This window comes from Anolis sagrei, chromosome 5 (assembly GCF_037176765.1).
Source record: "Anolis sagrei isolate rAnoSag1 chromosome 5, rAnoSag1.mat, whole genome shotgun sequence".
NCBI lineage: Eukaryota > Metazoa > Chordata > Lepidosauria > Squamata > Dactyloidae > Anolis > Anolis sagrei.
The window spans coordinates 155,050,781-155,065,929 of NC_090025.1; the positions used below are offsets into that span (position 1 = coordinate 155,050,781).

The 15,149-nt window shown below is 40.3% G+C and overlaps 1 protein-coding gene across 1 annotated transcript; it reads right to left on the bottom strand.

The window, feature by feature from the left end:
* Positions 1–1,096: 1,096 nt before the first annotated feature.
* Positions 1,097–14,147, bottom strand: NDUFA12 (NADH:ubiquinone oxidoreductase subunit A12). The gene is made up of 4 exons (XM_060777307.2): positions 14,018–14,147; positions 9,460–9,542; positions 6,210–6,297; positions 1,097–1,363 (listed from the first exon to the last, which is right to left on the bottom strand). The coding sequence occupies exons 1-4, from the start codon at positions 14,104–14,106 to the stop codon at positions 1,183–1,185; spliced, it is 441 nt and encodes a 146-aa protein (XP_060633290.2). The 5' UTR covers positions 14,107–14,147; the 3' UTR covers positions 1,097–1,182.
* Positions 14,148–15,149: the final 1,002 nt, after the last annotated feature.

The window sequence follows — 15,149 nt, forward strand, 5'->3', positions numbered from 1 at the left end:
ATGCACAATTTTTCCTATAAATTTAATACTTTGAATTTTAAATTATATTTGTCCTGTAGATCACAATATTTAAAGCACCACATATATTTTTTTCTTGTACAGTATCTTTTAGATATGCACAATTGATACCAGAATCCTACTGGCTGTCTGATATGTTTTCATGCAAAAAGCACAGAAATCCCCAAAAGTAAATCTCTTTCTTGTGGTGACACAAGTCCATTGGTGATCAAGAAAAAAAGATGATTTCCAAATATGACCTTATAAACTATGAACCACTACAAAAACATTATCTATAACAATGCTAATATTTCTGGTGAATAATGCCAGTCATTTTATTTTATTTTATTTACAGTATTTATATACCGATTTTCTCACCCCTAGGTGAGAAAGGTTTTATATATACAACTGTTCTGATATGTAGTCTATAAGTCAGACCATAAACAAGATTTTGAGTCATGCAGAGTAACATATGGTATTGACTTTGTGCCATATTTTAACATGATGGAAACCACTTTGGGTCCCCATTGTGGGAGAAAAGCAACATTTAAATAATAATAATAATAATAATAATAATAATAATAATAATTAGTAGTAGTAGTAGTAGTAGTATTTGATACACAATAAGATTTGCACACATCAACCAAGATCACTATGCTGACTTTTGTATTCGATTACCTTTAGACACTTCTCAAGTATCTAGTACTGTGTGATGTATAGGCGAATAATGCATGCAGATCCAAGTAGGATGGCCTTTTGCAGCTGACAGATGGTAATTTTGTCAGCGCCTATTGTTTTTAAGTGCAGGCCAAGATGATGGTGATGGTGATGGTGGTGATGATGATGATGATGATTATTATTATTATGAGTGCCAACACTGCAAAAAAAGTGCTATTCTTAAGCACATCTCCCTTCATATGACAATACATTGTATGCTGGAACTGGAATTGGGTTAAATGGCGTTAGTTCATACCCAGGTTTCACCATGGTCTGGCCGACAACTTCTCTGACAAAGAAACAAAGCTGTTACTGTATTGTTCTTCTAGCCATCCACAATTCCATGCTTCTTGTAAAATAAATATTTATGACTTCAAAAGGCTTTTGATCAAAGACTTTTATTTTAAATACAGAAGAAAGATACAGTTCATACTGTAAGTTTGATTCTTTGCAAATCATCAAATGACTTCATTTGCTAGGTGTAGAAGGTGGGACCCACTCTTGTATCTTCTTGCGGGTGGTAGAATAGGGCACATATTGTCCAGGAGTACCACTCAGATTGAACTTATGATTCTCCCAAATGAATTTTCGACTCACTGGTGGATGTGTCGTTGGTGGATCTTCTGTCATGCAGTGAAGCCAACGATGCCTTAAAAATAAAAACAAAGTAATAAAATATCTTAGTAACCACTGCAGCAGACACAGCTTCAGAGGCAAACTCTGTTGATAAATCACTACGTTTTCAGTAACTTAGTGGCTACATCTCATGTTTTTGCTTCACAGGATCATGTGCAAATACAGAAGCCATTTGTTAATCAGAATATAAGTAGTCAATTACAGGTAAACAGTTGTCACAAAAGGAGGTTGTTACAAAAAAGTTATTACAAGAATAGATACAATCTATTCTGGACACATAAAAAGTGCTACAGGAATGACTCCTATCACAACATGAGTGATTCTTCTTAACATCCTCAGTAGGTGGAGAAACCAAAGCCAGATGTTGCCCTGTCTTTCCTTTACCTGCCTTTCACAATAGGACAATGGCACTATGACATGTTAAAAACTTCTGCTCATCTGATGTAACCATGTTTAATACTGCATGCAAGAGTCATATGAAGAGGGCTTCTGCAAATAGTTCATTATACAGAAGTAGTTACAAGAATTGTTCTGTCTTGTTTCCAATAATGATCTAAAACACCAGTACAAAGAATTAAATCCATTTAAAATTTAATTGGAAAATTAAATGAAATGCTCCAAGACCAGATGTCATATCTGGCCAACTTTTTAAATTATTATTCACTACTACATGCAAATCCTATAGTCAATATACACATAATCTTTCTTACTGTTGAAGAAGCAGCACAGGATGACACCATTTTCTATAGAGGCCACAGGCTGAGGAAACGGCAAGACTAGATGCTCTGTTATTATTTTTTAATTGTAACTAAATTGATGTCCATCAACTACAGCAAAATTGTAATAATGCATTGGAATTACTTTATGCTTCCCAGGTATGTTCTTACTAAAACTTAGGGCTGCTAAAATAATTTGGAAAAATGTAAAAAGGTGATTTCCTGAAAATATCTGAGTCATGTTAATTAGCATAAAAAGAACAGATGCACTAAGTTCTCATTAAAGCAAAGAGAGTCTAATTAAGAGTACTGTGAAATAAATGTAGCTAACGGCAATGTTACCAGAACTTTATGTAGTGAATACCCACTGCCACTGTCTGGTCATATAATCCAAAATCAATGCATTTTAAAAGGTGGCTCTGGTATCCCTTTATAGCAGGAAAGGGCAACTGCCAGTGCCCTGCAGGACCCTATGCTCCTCTAAATCCCCAGCAGTCCAAGAAGGGGAGAAGCTAAAATAGCCAATAACACCCCAAACATTTAGGGTAGAAATTCTACTCTAGATTTCATCATGGGTGGTTATTTGGGCCGACAAAACCTTTTTTCAGCTCTTAGGTGTTTTGACCTTAAAAAAAGCCCTTCTTCAAAAACAGAAGTGACCACAGTGTCAGGTCTGATCACTTTTTGATTTGAAAGCAGTACTCTAAAATGACGAGTGAGATCAAACTATGGAAAAATAGGTAATATGACTCCCCCCCCCCCCCCGGGGTTAGGGTGCTAGTGGTCTTTTGGGGCAAACAGAAATTCAGACCCTGCCCTCCCCACTAAAATGGAAGTGGGAGAATGAGGACCTTTGGGTGACTACTTCAAAATGACCTTATGGCCAGCTTAGAAATCTGAATTTTGAGTTTGATAATTACTGTAGTGTATTTTGTAAGTCATTCTGCACCTGCCAGTGAGAATATCTCACTGATTTGGAGAGCAGAACATAAATTCAAAGAACCGTGTGCCCACGTCGAATAGGGTTTTGCACCTGTGATTTCTGTCAGCGCTCTCTCTACTAAACAGCATTCACTATTGTTAACACCCACAATTGAACAACTTTTACAAAAATAGAAACTGTGCTTATGGAGTGTCCTGATGTGCAACGTGCCCTGCTGATTTAACTGTACCATCAAGCCATTTCATACCTCTGTCATCAAGCTCCCAAGGAGGCAACAGGCCCTGACCATGCCAAATCATTTCATTGTGCAAATCAGATGATCAGCACTAGCACTAGCAAATCACTCTGACAAATCTGAACTGGAATACTTAAGTAAAATGAGAGGGAGGAATCCAATTCTATTCATATATAGTTTTAAATTTTTTCAATTAGATTGTACACTTCTGTACTGCACTGACCTAGGGATTTATGGAGTTTATGCTAGAGGATCCTAAGATTTTATTAGTTATATCAAGAGAAGATAATTTCAAATGATGCAGTGATCTATTGATGGAACAGAACCTTGAAAATAAACTCAAACACAGGATAGGTTTATTAGTGAAGCCTATGAGGCACCACTATGCATATAAAGACAGAAGCTAAGATAAAAAGGAAAAGCTACACATAAATATATAATAATCGTGCTGTATCAGGCCAAAGGTCAATCCACTTGAGCAATTAGTTCTCAGTTACCAAGCAGATGCTTACAGGAAGCTCAAAAACAGGCCATGAGTGTAACAGAACCCTCCCACTTGTTTGTGCCATTAACTCCTACACAGGCATGTTTCCTTTGATTCTGCAGGTACGATATGGTTTTAATGACTAGTGGCCATTAATAGCTTATCCTCCTACTATTTATCTTATCCACTTTTAAAGCTGTTCACCTTGGTATTTCATTACTGTATTCTGTGGCAATTTAAAGCAGCAACTACACTTTATGAGACAAGGATGGTGGGGAAAGAGTGGGAAGGGAATCACAGCATCTTGTGATGTTGTATTCTCAATGTAATGCTGCTGTATCTTTGAACAACCAAATTATGATAGCAAATGCTTAATTTTGATTTATTTTTTTTGCACCAATGAATTTTGATTTACACATTAATGGTACACAGCTGAATAGCTCTGCCATTTATATAAAAATGGATAAAACTGACAGTGTAGCTTTAAAATCTCATTTAAATCTCCTGGAATCCCAAAAATTATTTTTGTCCTTTTAGAGATTTCAGAACTTTGCACAGTCACATTCACAGAATCACTAAATAAACCAATGAGCAAGAAAAAGTTAAGTATAGTATGTATACAAAGGAAGGAATGGCTGCACTTTCATTAATGGGGAATGAAATCACTATCTGTATCCTCTTCTTCTTGCCCACAGGACAAGCATCAACATTTGCACAACAGCTGAAAGACATATGGAAAAGATCCTTGGAGAGTTGAGAACCACCACCTATGTACTAGACCTTTGCCCTTCTTGGCTTATTAAACTGTCAGGGGACAACTGGCTAAGCAGGGAAGTGATTAATGCCTCTTTGCAGCAAGGCAACACACCTGAATGAAGCTATGATATGACTTCTTCTGAAAAACTGTCGTATCGTACTAACTATAGCTCTGTCTTAAACATTCAATTTTTGACCAAGGATTGGAGTGATTCTCAACCTGTGGGTTGCCAGGTGTTTTGGCATACAACTCCTAAAATCCCAGCCAGTTTTCTAATTGTTAGGATTTATGGGAGTTGAAGGCCAAAACATCTGGGGACCCACAGATAGAGAACCACTGTTTTAGAGCATGCATTGGCTTCTCAATTCCAACGGTTCCTGAGTAAGACAAATTATCAAGATCCATTTCAGTTTGATTTCAGGCTTGGCAATGGGACCGAGGCAGCTTTGGTCACATTGGTGAATGACCTATACAAGGAATAAGTTTGCCACTGGAAGGTGACTAGACACCCCATGGGTACAACACATAACAACATATTTTCTCACAAGTAATAATAGTCATTAATTCTCTCTCCTCTAATTGCAATATAGAATTCAAAATTGCAATGTGCATTGTTCCAATCATGATACTTCAAATGTATAACATTTGATTTATAAATGAATGTCCCACCTACATTGCATAGCTCTCCTGTGCAGTTGATAGATGCAGAAAATAAGGAGAATGAAATAAGATAAGAAGGCTGTTGGAGTTTTGGTATCAAGTTTTGAATAGTAAGAGGTGACAGGGCTCAATTGGTAGGAATAGGCAGGAAGCAACTACAATCTTGACAATGCTGGAGGGAAAGATTTTCTTTGTCTACTTTGAAGGAGGACAGTAAGAAGGAAGAAGAATCTGGAATCCTGCCAGTGTTTTGAGGAAGTGGTTTTCTTTTGTCAGATTAAAAGAAGGCACATAAAAACAAGGAAGAAACTGGAATCTCTGAGTTTTGATGTAGCTGGAAGGATTATCTCCTGCATGCCTATGTGTGTATGTTGTAGGGAGGGGTAAGCAAATGGAGTCTTATCATCTTGAAGGAGAGATTTCTCTCATGTATGCTCTGATGTTTTAAGCTCTAAATCTCTTTGAATCTGATACTGAATTAAGTAAAACCACTAATTTTGTATACTGCTTTGGGGTCTGAACTCATCTGCTGGACTGCAGTGATTTCCTATGAAACTGGTTGCCCGCATTTGCATCACTCCTAGTTTAATTGTAAGTTCAAGAATACAACCCTATGTAAATCAAAACCTGGCTGTAAAGAAAACATTTTGAATTCCGTATTTTTAATTACTGCTGTGGGTGAGAGGCAGGAGCAGCAATGGGAAAACACACGATGTTACATCCTTTACTATACTAAGCCAACAGAGGAAGAAAAGAAGGGAAGAATAAGATACAGATTTTCAGTTTTCTGCAAGAAATGGAAAGTTACCATAGTACTTAGTGTTAACATATCACTTTCCTCTTTCGCATACAGCTGCAGTGCCTGATTTGTTTTCTGTCCTGTAAATGGTGAACACTGCTTCCTGCCAGAAGATTAGGGGATGATGGACTACTAAGAGGCTTAAATTTTCATTTACTTGTTTTTGCATGTTGCCCTCAGACAAACTGACTCGTTCTAAGGTTAATTGTTTCACAAGGTTACTAAAACATCTAAACAGAGAAATGAATGAAATAAACTACTTTACCATTCAGGAGGCACCATACTTCCATCCACTTCCCAGAATGTGTTCTTACCATTCATTTCCTTAGTGTATATAACCCACCTATGACGACCTTAAAATAGAAGCATAAGAAAAACAAATCAATAAATTGAAATGTATTACAATGAATGATAGAAATAACCAGCAGGATCCAAATTTAAATTATGTGAAGTTATGCTAAGATTAAATTTGGGTTAATTATTCTGTTTTCAAAAGATTGGTTTTCAACAAACGTCCTGTTTGTTTGAACTGATTTGACACAAGGTGGGGTGGTGGGTGGGGTTAAGTCAGTGAAAATTATTCAAAAGACACAGAATTAAAACTATTTATTTGTTGTTGACAGTGGTCATCAAGCTGACTTTGCTTTATGGAGAAAATATGAATGAGAGGCCACCAAATCATCAATAGCCCTGCTTAGGTCTGGCAAACCCAGAGCTGTGGCTTTCTCGATTGAGTCTTCCCCCATAATGCAGTCTTCCTCTTTTCGTACTGTTTTCCACCTTCCCAAGCATCACTGTCTTCTCTAATGAGTCATGTCTTCTCATGATATTTCCAAAGTATGACAGTTTTGTTCTTTTAGCTTCAAGAGAGAGTTCAGTTTTGATTTGTGTTAAGACCTGTTCTCTATTTAGAGGCTCATGGTAACTGCATTCTATTTCAACAGAGTTAATTCTGTTCCTAAAAGTTTTACGTATACTAAAAAGGAATGTATGATGAAATACTTTTACTTATGAAGTATTTGTTTTGGTGTATGAACCAGAACAGCAGACTACCAGAACTAACATAGCCCCCTGCCCTCTGGCCCAGATTCAACTATCCATGATTTTTTTCTTTAAATCCAAAAATCAAACCTTGATATTGCCAATATATTTAAAAGACACTATTTTCTTACAACACTGGACATAATAGGACCTGAGCATCCAAGTTCTGATATCTCCTGGAGGTCCTGAACCAAACCACAGAAAATAGCAAAAGTCTACTGCACTTAGTCTGCAAACTTACTTCCCCTTCCAACCCCCTGACCGAAAGTTTTGGGATGTCATATTCTTCACTAATGCAAAAACTATCTACTGCAAAATAGAACCACTTAAACTCTTTTACGCAAGGAGTACTATGCTGAAATTACACTGTATTTAATGCATATGTAACATGGACACTTTACATAAAGGCTTCTGTCGGCACAGGAGTGGAAAGAGGAGATCAACGATGGGCACAAGCTACTAAGAAATGCAGGGCATGTCAACTGCAGCAGTGTTTGTCATTGATTTTCTCTGAATATAGCCAGATGCTCACCTAACAACACCCTAGGAAATGTAGGGCCCACCATAAATTGCCAGGTGACTTGAAGGCATAAGAACATACAGACACAGTGACCTCAATCCAACTGTTAGCTTCAATTAGAACAAGTCCACTGAAACAATGGAATTCACCTTACTATTTTTCACTAATTTAATGAGGCTTATTTTAGATGAAAACAACAACTAGATTCGACCAAAATGCAAACACTGCCATAATATTATGCAAGACACCGGGGAGTATAAACTACTCACTATTTCTTTGTGAGTCACTCTGAATTTACTACCATCCATAAGCCATAGTGGATTGTCCATGGTTCAAATATTAGGAGGAAAACCAATCAAAAATTTTGGCATACATATAATAAAACAAGGTGATATATTATACTATTGCCTTTTTAAAAAGAAATTAATGTGCTATAAACTGATAGGAAAGGCAAGATGAATCAGGATTCTTACCTGCAAATCAAAATCTCTGAACAATGCATAAAATACACTAATATTCCCTATGTAAGCTGCCCCAAGTCACTTTGGGGCGGTGGAGGCGGGGTATAAAAATTAAGTTATCATTATATAATTATAATATTGCAACCCCCCTATTTTTTCACAACTTTGTGACAAACTATTGTGAAGTCGATCTTCCTTCGCTCAGCCTTCCCTAAGGTCCAGCTCTCACATCCGTAGGTTACTACAGGGAATACCATGGCTTTGACTAGGCGGATCTTTGTTGCCAGTCTGATGTCTCTACTCTTCACTATTTTATCGAGACTGGAAGATCGATGCTTTTGAGCTGTGGTGTTGGAGGAAAGTGCTGAGAGTCCCTTGGACTGCGAGAAGATCCAACCAGTCCATCCTCCAGGAAATAAAGCCCGGCTGCTCATTGGAGGGAAAGATACTAGAGACAAAGTTGAAGTACTTTGGCCACATCATGAGGAGACAGGAAAGCCTAGAGAAGACAATTATGCTGGGGAAAGTGGAAGGCAAAAGGAAGAGGGGCCGACCAAGGGCAAGATGGATGGATGGCATCCTTGAAGTGACTGGACTGACCTTGAGGGAGCTGGGGGTGGTAACGGCCGACAGGGAGCTCTGGCGTAGGCTGGTCCATGAGGTCACGAAGAGTCAGAGACGACTGAACGAATGAACAACAACATTGTGAAGTCACTATAGTTTATAGGCACTTCTTGTGATCAATAGAGACTCTACCTCGCAATATTTATTTATGACATTTATATGCTGCCCTTCTCATCCCAAAGGAGACTCAGAGCGGCTTATAAGATATATATACATGCAATATATTATACTATTAGCATAGTACAATATCAATATTATATACTACTATATAGTACTATACCATTATATTGTAATATTATTAGTAATATTACATGTAATATAAAATATATAATGATCATATTATTATTATTAGTATTATATTGTATTACATTATAATATTATAAATATCATATGTATATACAATATATTATATTACATTATATTATATTATTAGCATAGCACAGGAGATAAGGTGGAACTGTCCCCTGCCCCCCCCCCTTCACTCTGGCCCAGAGCAGCAGTTGGTGCTGGGGGGAGGGGACCCCAATTGATTACTTATGCAGTAGACAAGATGGAACTGTCCCCTGATCCCCCCTCTCTTCACTCTGGCCCAGAGCAGCAGTTGGTGCTGGGAGGGAGAGGTTCCCCAACTGATGACATATGCAGGAGACAAGATGAAACCGTCCCCTGCCCCCCTCTCTCTTCACTCTGGCCCAGAGTGGCAGTTGGTGCTGGGGGGAGGTGTCCCCAACTGTTGATATATGCAGGAGGCAAGATGGAACTTAATGAAACTTAATTAGGGCACAACTCACAGAAACGCACAAAGAATCATCTTTGCTCAAATTTCTTTATCATGTCTTTGTCCAGATTTCTCAAATGCACACACTCACCAAAAAAGTATCTTTTATCTTCATAGTATTTGTTCCCATACTTATCAACACCAACTAGCGCGCCGGTCTTTAGATCATTCACTCTGAAAAATGCCAAAAAAGAATAGTATTGAAACATCACAAAACATTAACTATATTCTGCACTGACACAGAACATGGAACTTTATTTGAAAAGTTTTGGGAACCTTCAGCTGCTCCAAAATGGTGCAGCTAGAATACTCAATGGGGCCAGTTACAAGGAACACAATATAACTGCAAGAAATTCATTGGTAACCCATCTGTTTCTAGAATGACCTATAAAGTGATATATGACTTGGGGGTCAAGCTACCTGAAAAACCACATTCTCCAATCCAAAGCTGCTTAGCCATTGATCTTTGATAGGATCCTTCTAGGCCAAGGTTTCTCAAACTGTGCTTCATGGAGTCCTTGGGGCTCTGCGGGTTATAGTAAGGGCCTCCGTGGCTCCATGCTGCTTCCTGCCTCCTCCTCTTTCCTCCTCCTGAGAAACGTAGTAAAATTAAATTTTGAGCTGCAGGAAACAACAGCAGCAGCAACATCCTCCTCCTGGGGCACATACCCCCCCCTCCCCGCTCCTCTCCCTCACTCCCCATACTCTTTTCATTGCCATCCAGACTCTGCAACCGCCCTCCCACCCTTTCAAAATCCTATTTCCCTCCCGCCACACAGAGGGGATTGTGTTTTTCCTGCATGGCAGAAAGGGGTTGGCCTCTGTGTTTCTGCTATTATTATTATTATTATTATTATTCACAGATAGTTATAATGATGAAATTTTAACTTCCACTCTATGTCTAACTTTTATTTTGTGTATTTTAAAATGTATTTTAGGGAAATATGTCTTAATATGTGTATTCTACAGAGTGTTTTAAATTATTGTGTTTGATTGTGTGTTTTAGCGATGCTGCAAGCTGCCTTGAGCCATGAGGAGAGGCAGATAAGTAATAAAATAATAATAATTATAATAATTATTATTACAAAGGCTGGATGGCCGCCTGTTAGAGATACTTTGAGTTTTTCCTCCATGGCAGAAGGGGGTCGGACTGGATGGTCACTGGAGTTTCTGCTATTATTGTGATTATTACAAAGGATGAATGGCTATCTGTTAGAGGCATTTTTATTGTGTTTTTCCTGCATGTCAGAAAAGGGTTGGACTGGATGGCCCTGGGGGGTCTTTCTCTGAAATACTGTTAAATTTATGTTGGTAAAAAATTAATTATGGAATTGTTCTTTCCTCCCTTTTTGGCACTGTGTGAATTAGTTCACACAAACACTCTCCATTCATCTGCCACTGGCCTGGCCCCAGCCTGAGATAGATAGATAGATAGATAGATAGATAGATAGATAGATAGATAGATAGATAGACAGACAGACAGACAGACAGACAGACATGCTTGGGGACTCGGTGCTGCCTGGATTATTTCAGAAAGGCATTGTGTCCCAAGGTTTGTCTTGATCAGTCATTGGATGATGTTCGCAGAGGTCTTGGGAAGTGAGTGAAGGTACTTCAAGTCCCATCATCCGTAGTCCATCCTCCTGCAAACTGCACCAGGGTGTAGAGTGGGTCATGGGGGCTCTGTGTGCCAAATTTGGTCTTGATCAGTCATTGGATAAGAGTTGAAGCGGTCTCCAGTTGAATTGGAGGTACTTGATCAGTCATTTGGTCTTGATCAGTCATTGGATAGGATAGCAGTGGTCTCAGAAAGTGAGTGAAGGTATTGTAAGTGCCATCATCTGTAGTCCGTCCTCCCCTAAACCGCACCAGAATATTCAGTTGGCCATGGGGGCTCTCTGTGCCAAGTTTGGTCTTTATTGGTAATTGGATGAGTGTCGCTGTGATCTCAAGTAAGTGAGTGAAGGTACTGCAAGTACCATCATCCAGGGTCTGTCCTCCTCCAAACAACACCAGGATGTAGAGTGGGTCATGGGGGCTCTGTGTGCTAAGTTTGGTCTTGATCAGTCATTGGATGAGGGTTGCAGCGGTCTCGGGAAGTGAGTGAAGGTACTTCAAGTTCCATCATCTGTGGTCCATCCTCCTCCAAACTGCACCAGGATGTAGAGTGTGTCATGGGGGCTGTGTGTGTTGGCCAGTTGTGAAAATAAAACAATTTGACATCACTTTAATTGCTGAGGCTCAGAGCTGTGGTATCATCTGAGTTGTAATTTACAAGGTCTTTAGCCTCCTCTTTAAAAAATACTCCTTCACCCAATTACAAGCCCCAAGAACCATGGCAATTAAAGTACTGTCAAACTGCATTAATGTTACAATGTGGATGCACCCCTATTAGAAACAGGTATATGCTATATTTGCTTTATTGATCTGTTCAAAGTTGTCATTCATTTAACTGGGCTGTAATGTATGATTCTGTGGTGTGTTTTATTTGCATTTCAAATTTAACATTACTACAAGAGGCTTGGATCACATTCTTGGGTGAAAGAGACAGTCCAATAAAAATAATAAACATAAATATAAATAAAAATACAGCCAGCCAAAATTTGTTAGGCAAGAATCTGTAGCTTAGCACTAAAACATTGGGCTCTCTCTCCTTCTTTGCGTGTGTTTATTTTGAGCAACTCTGGGTCTTAATCTTGGGGGAAACGTGGAATAATAATTATGATGGTGATCTACACCAGGCATGGGCAAACTTGGGCCCTCCAGGCGTTTTGGACTTCAAGCTGGTAGGCTGTTAGGAATTGTGGGAGTTGAAGTCCAAAACACCTGGAGGGCCCAAGTTTGCCCATGCCTAATCTACACAGTAGAATTAATGCAAAGTCTTCATCCTTCTCTCCCTTATAGGTCAGAGCACGGCCCAGAATGACTCCCAGGTATTTGGGTGCGCTGCAATGCTCCACTGGGATTCCTTCCCAGGTAATCCTCAGAGCTCGGGATGCTTGTCTGTTCTTAATGTGAAAAGCACATGTCTGTGTTTTAGATGGACTAGGGATCCGCTGGTTTTCCCTGTAATAGGCAGTAAGAGCACCTAGAGCTTCGGAGAGCTTCTGTTCAACCATCTCAAAGCTCCCTGCTTGAGTGGTAATGGCACGATCATCAGCATAGATGAAACTCTCTGCTTCCTTCTCTCCCTATCATACGACAGCTGACTGGCACAACCCGAGGATCACAACCAGACACAGTGAAGACATCTGCCCTTGCGCTATGCTACTCTGCTGCTGGGTATGCATGCCCAGTGTGGAACACATCTCACCACACTGAAACAGTGGATGTGGCTCGTAATGAAACATGCCACATTATAACGGGGTGTCTGTGACCTACACCACTGGAGAAATTACACTGTTTAGCTGATATTGCACTACCTGACATCCGCAGTGAAGTAGCAGCCAATAGTGAAAGGACCAAGGCAGTGACATCTCCAGCTCATCCCTTGTTTGGGTATCAGCCAGCACGCCAACGACTTGCTGCAATGCAACCTGAGCCCTGCCACATGCACAATGGAGGACCTTCTTATAGTAACACCAGAGGCTCTCCAAGTGGCCAACTACTGGTCAAAGGACATTTAATCAACTACCAAGCTTGCAAACTTTGTGCTTTGTTTTGTTTGTTTGTTTGTTAAAAAATGCAATACAACTGTTTGGTTTGCTCCTGACATGATAAATAAATAAATCTGGACATTCTTCCAGGGATAGGACAAAATCTTCAGATTCTTCCCAAAACAACATTTTTGTAGATATATGAGGCACATGATAAGAGTGAATGACTTTCAGCAGCAGTTTCTGAGCTCCAGATTCTCACATCTCTGGATCCTTAAAGTAACTGCATGTGGCTAAGAGGTTTTCATTTGTTAAATCAACAATTTTCTGACCCTTGGTTTGTTTATCATGAAACTGGAACTAAATGTGACACATGTCCGTATTTGTTAAAATTAATCCAGAGCATATTTGCCTGCCCGTTATTTCTTCATCCCATTGATACAAGGTAAAGGTATCCCCTGACATTAAGTCTAGTCGCAGTGTGGAGAAGAACTAACTACAGACCACCTGCTGCAATGCAACCTGAGCCCTGCTACATGCACAATGGAGGGCCTTCTTATAGTAACACCAGAGGCACTCCAAGTGGCCAGCTACTGGTCAAAGGACATTTAATCAACTACCAAGCTTGCAAACTTTGTGTTTTGTCTGTCTGTTTGTTTAAAAATGCAATACAACTGTTTGGTTTGCTCCTGACACGATAAATAAATAAAATCCTTCTCTCCCAAAGAGCGCTGGTGCCTCCCCAAACCACAAATGCTTCAATAGCTTTCAGCCAGGGCAGTTAAAGTTGTATCAAACCGCATTCTAATTCTACAGCGTAGAAGCCGCCTCAGCGAGCACAGATTCGGGAAGGCCTTCACTCTGGGCGCCCACTTCCGCCTTCCTGTCACTTTAGCTCAGGCTTCGAGGGGCCACAGTTCCCTCAGGCCCAGAAAGAGGCGCCTCGCCCTCACGGATCTCCAAGGTGACCCACCCCAAGGGCGGACACTTCACCCAACACGCCCCCGCATCACTTCCCCCGCGGCTTTCCAGAGAAGCCCAGGGCCTCCTAACCTGAGCAACTGCAGCACCGCCCCGCGAATCCCGCCGTGGCCCCCGAGCTGCTGCAGGGCCCTCTTGGCCACCTGCACGTACTCCGCCATCTTCCCGGAGGCGGCGGGGGCCACTGCGCAGGCGCAGATCCTCAGCCAGCCAGCCAGCCAATCACAGCCCCGCCTTCTCTGTCGTTCAGATCCTCCCCTTGCATCATGTGTTCATCCAGGTTTGTTGTCTTGTGGTGTGCCTTAGTTTCCTATGTTTGGCGACCCCATCACAGAGGAGGCTTCCTTTGAGGCTGAGAAAGTGTGACTTGTCCAGGGCCGAGAAGGTTTTTGATCTCTGGAGAAATTAATGCGGTTTGACACCATTTAAACTTGCCACGGGCTAAAACGATTGAATCCTTGGGTTTGTAGTTTGGCACAGAAGGGTAAAGATCTTGTAAAACTACAACTGCCACGATTCATAGAATCATAGAATCAAAGAGTTGGAAGAGACCTCATGGGCCACCCAGTCCAACCCCCTGCCAAGAAGCAGGAATATTGCATTCAAATCACCCCTGACAGATGGCATTTGAGCCATGACAGCTGAAGTGGTGTCCAGCTGCATTCATTCTGCAGTGCAGATGCACCCTGAGAATGTGCCTTCCCTAATGTATGTGTATTTGGATCAGGAAAAGATACTTTCCAAGGCTGAGTGTTGGAGTCAAATTCTGGACTGCTTGCTCCATGCTCAAACCTCACTGTATTTAATATATAGGTATCATTTACACTGCACATAATTTATTTATTTATATACTACATTTATATACCGCCCCTCTCAGCCCGCAGGCAACCCAGGGCGGTTTACCATCAATATCAAAGACATAAAATACGCTCCATGCAGTCATGCCGGCCACATGACGTTGGAGGTCTCTATGGACAACGCCAGCTCTTCAGCTTAGAAATGGAGATGACCATCACACCCCAGAGTCAGACATGACTGTACTTAATGTCAGGGGACCACCTTTACCTTTTTAAAAATGCAATGAAAAACAGTCAATTTAAGTATAAAACCAAGTAAAACAATATCAATAAAAACATATATCAATATGAGTCTCCTAGTTAAAAGCGTTATCCATAAAGGCTTCTGTACACACAAAAGACAAGAG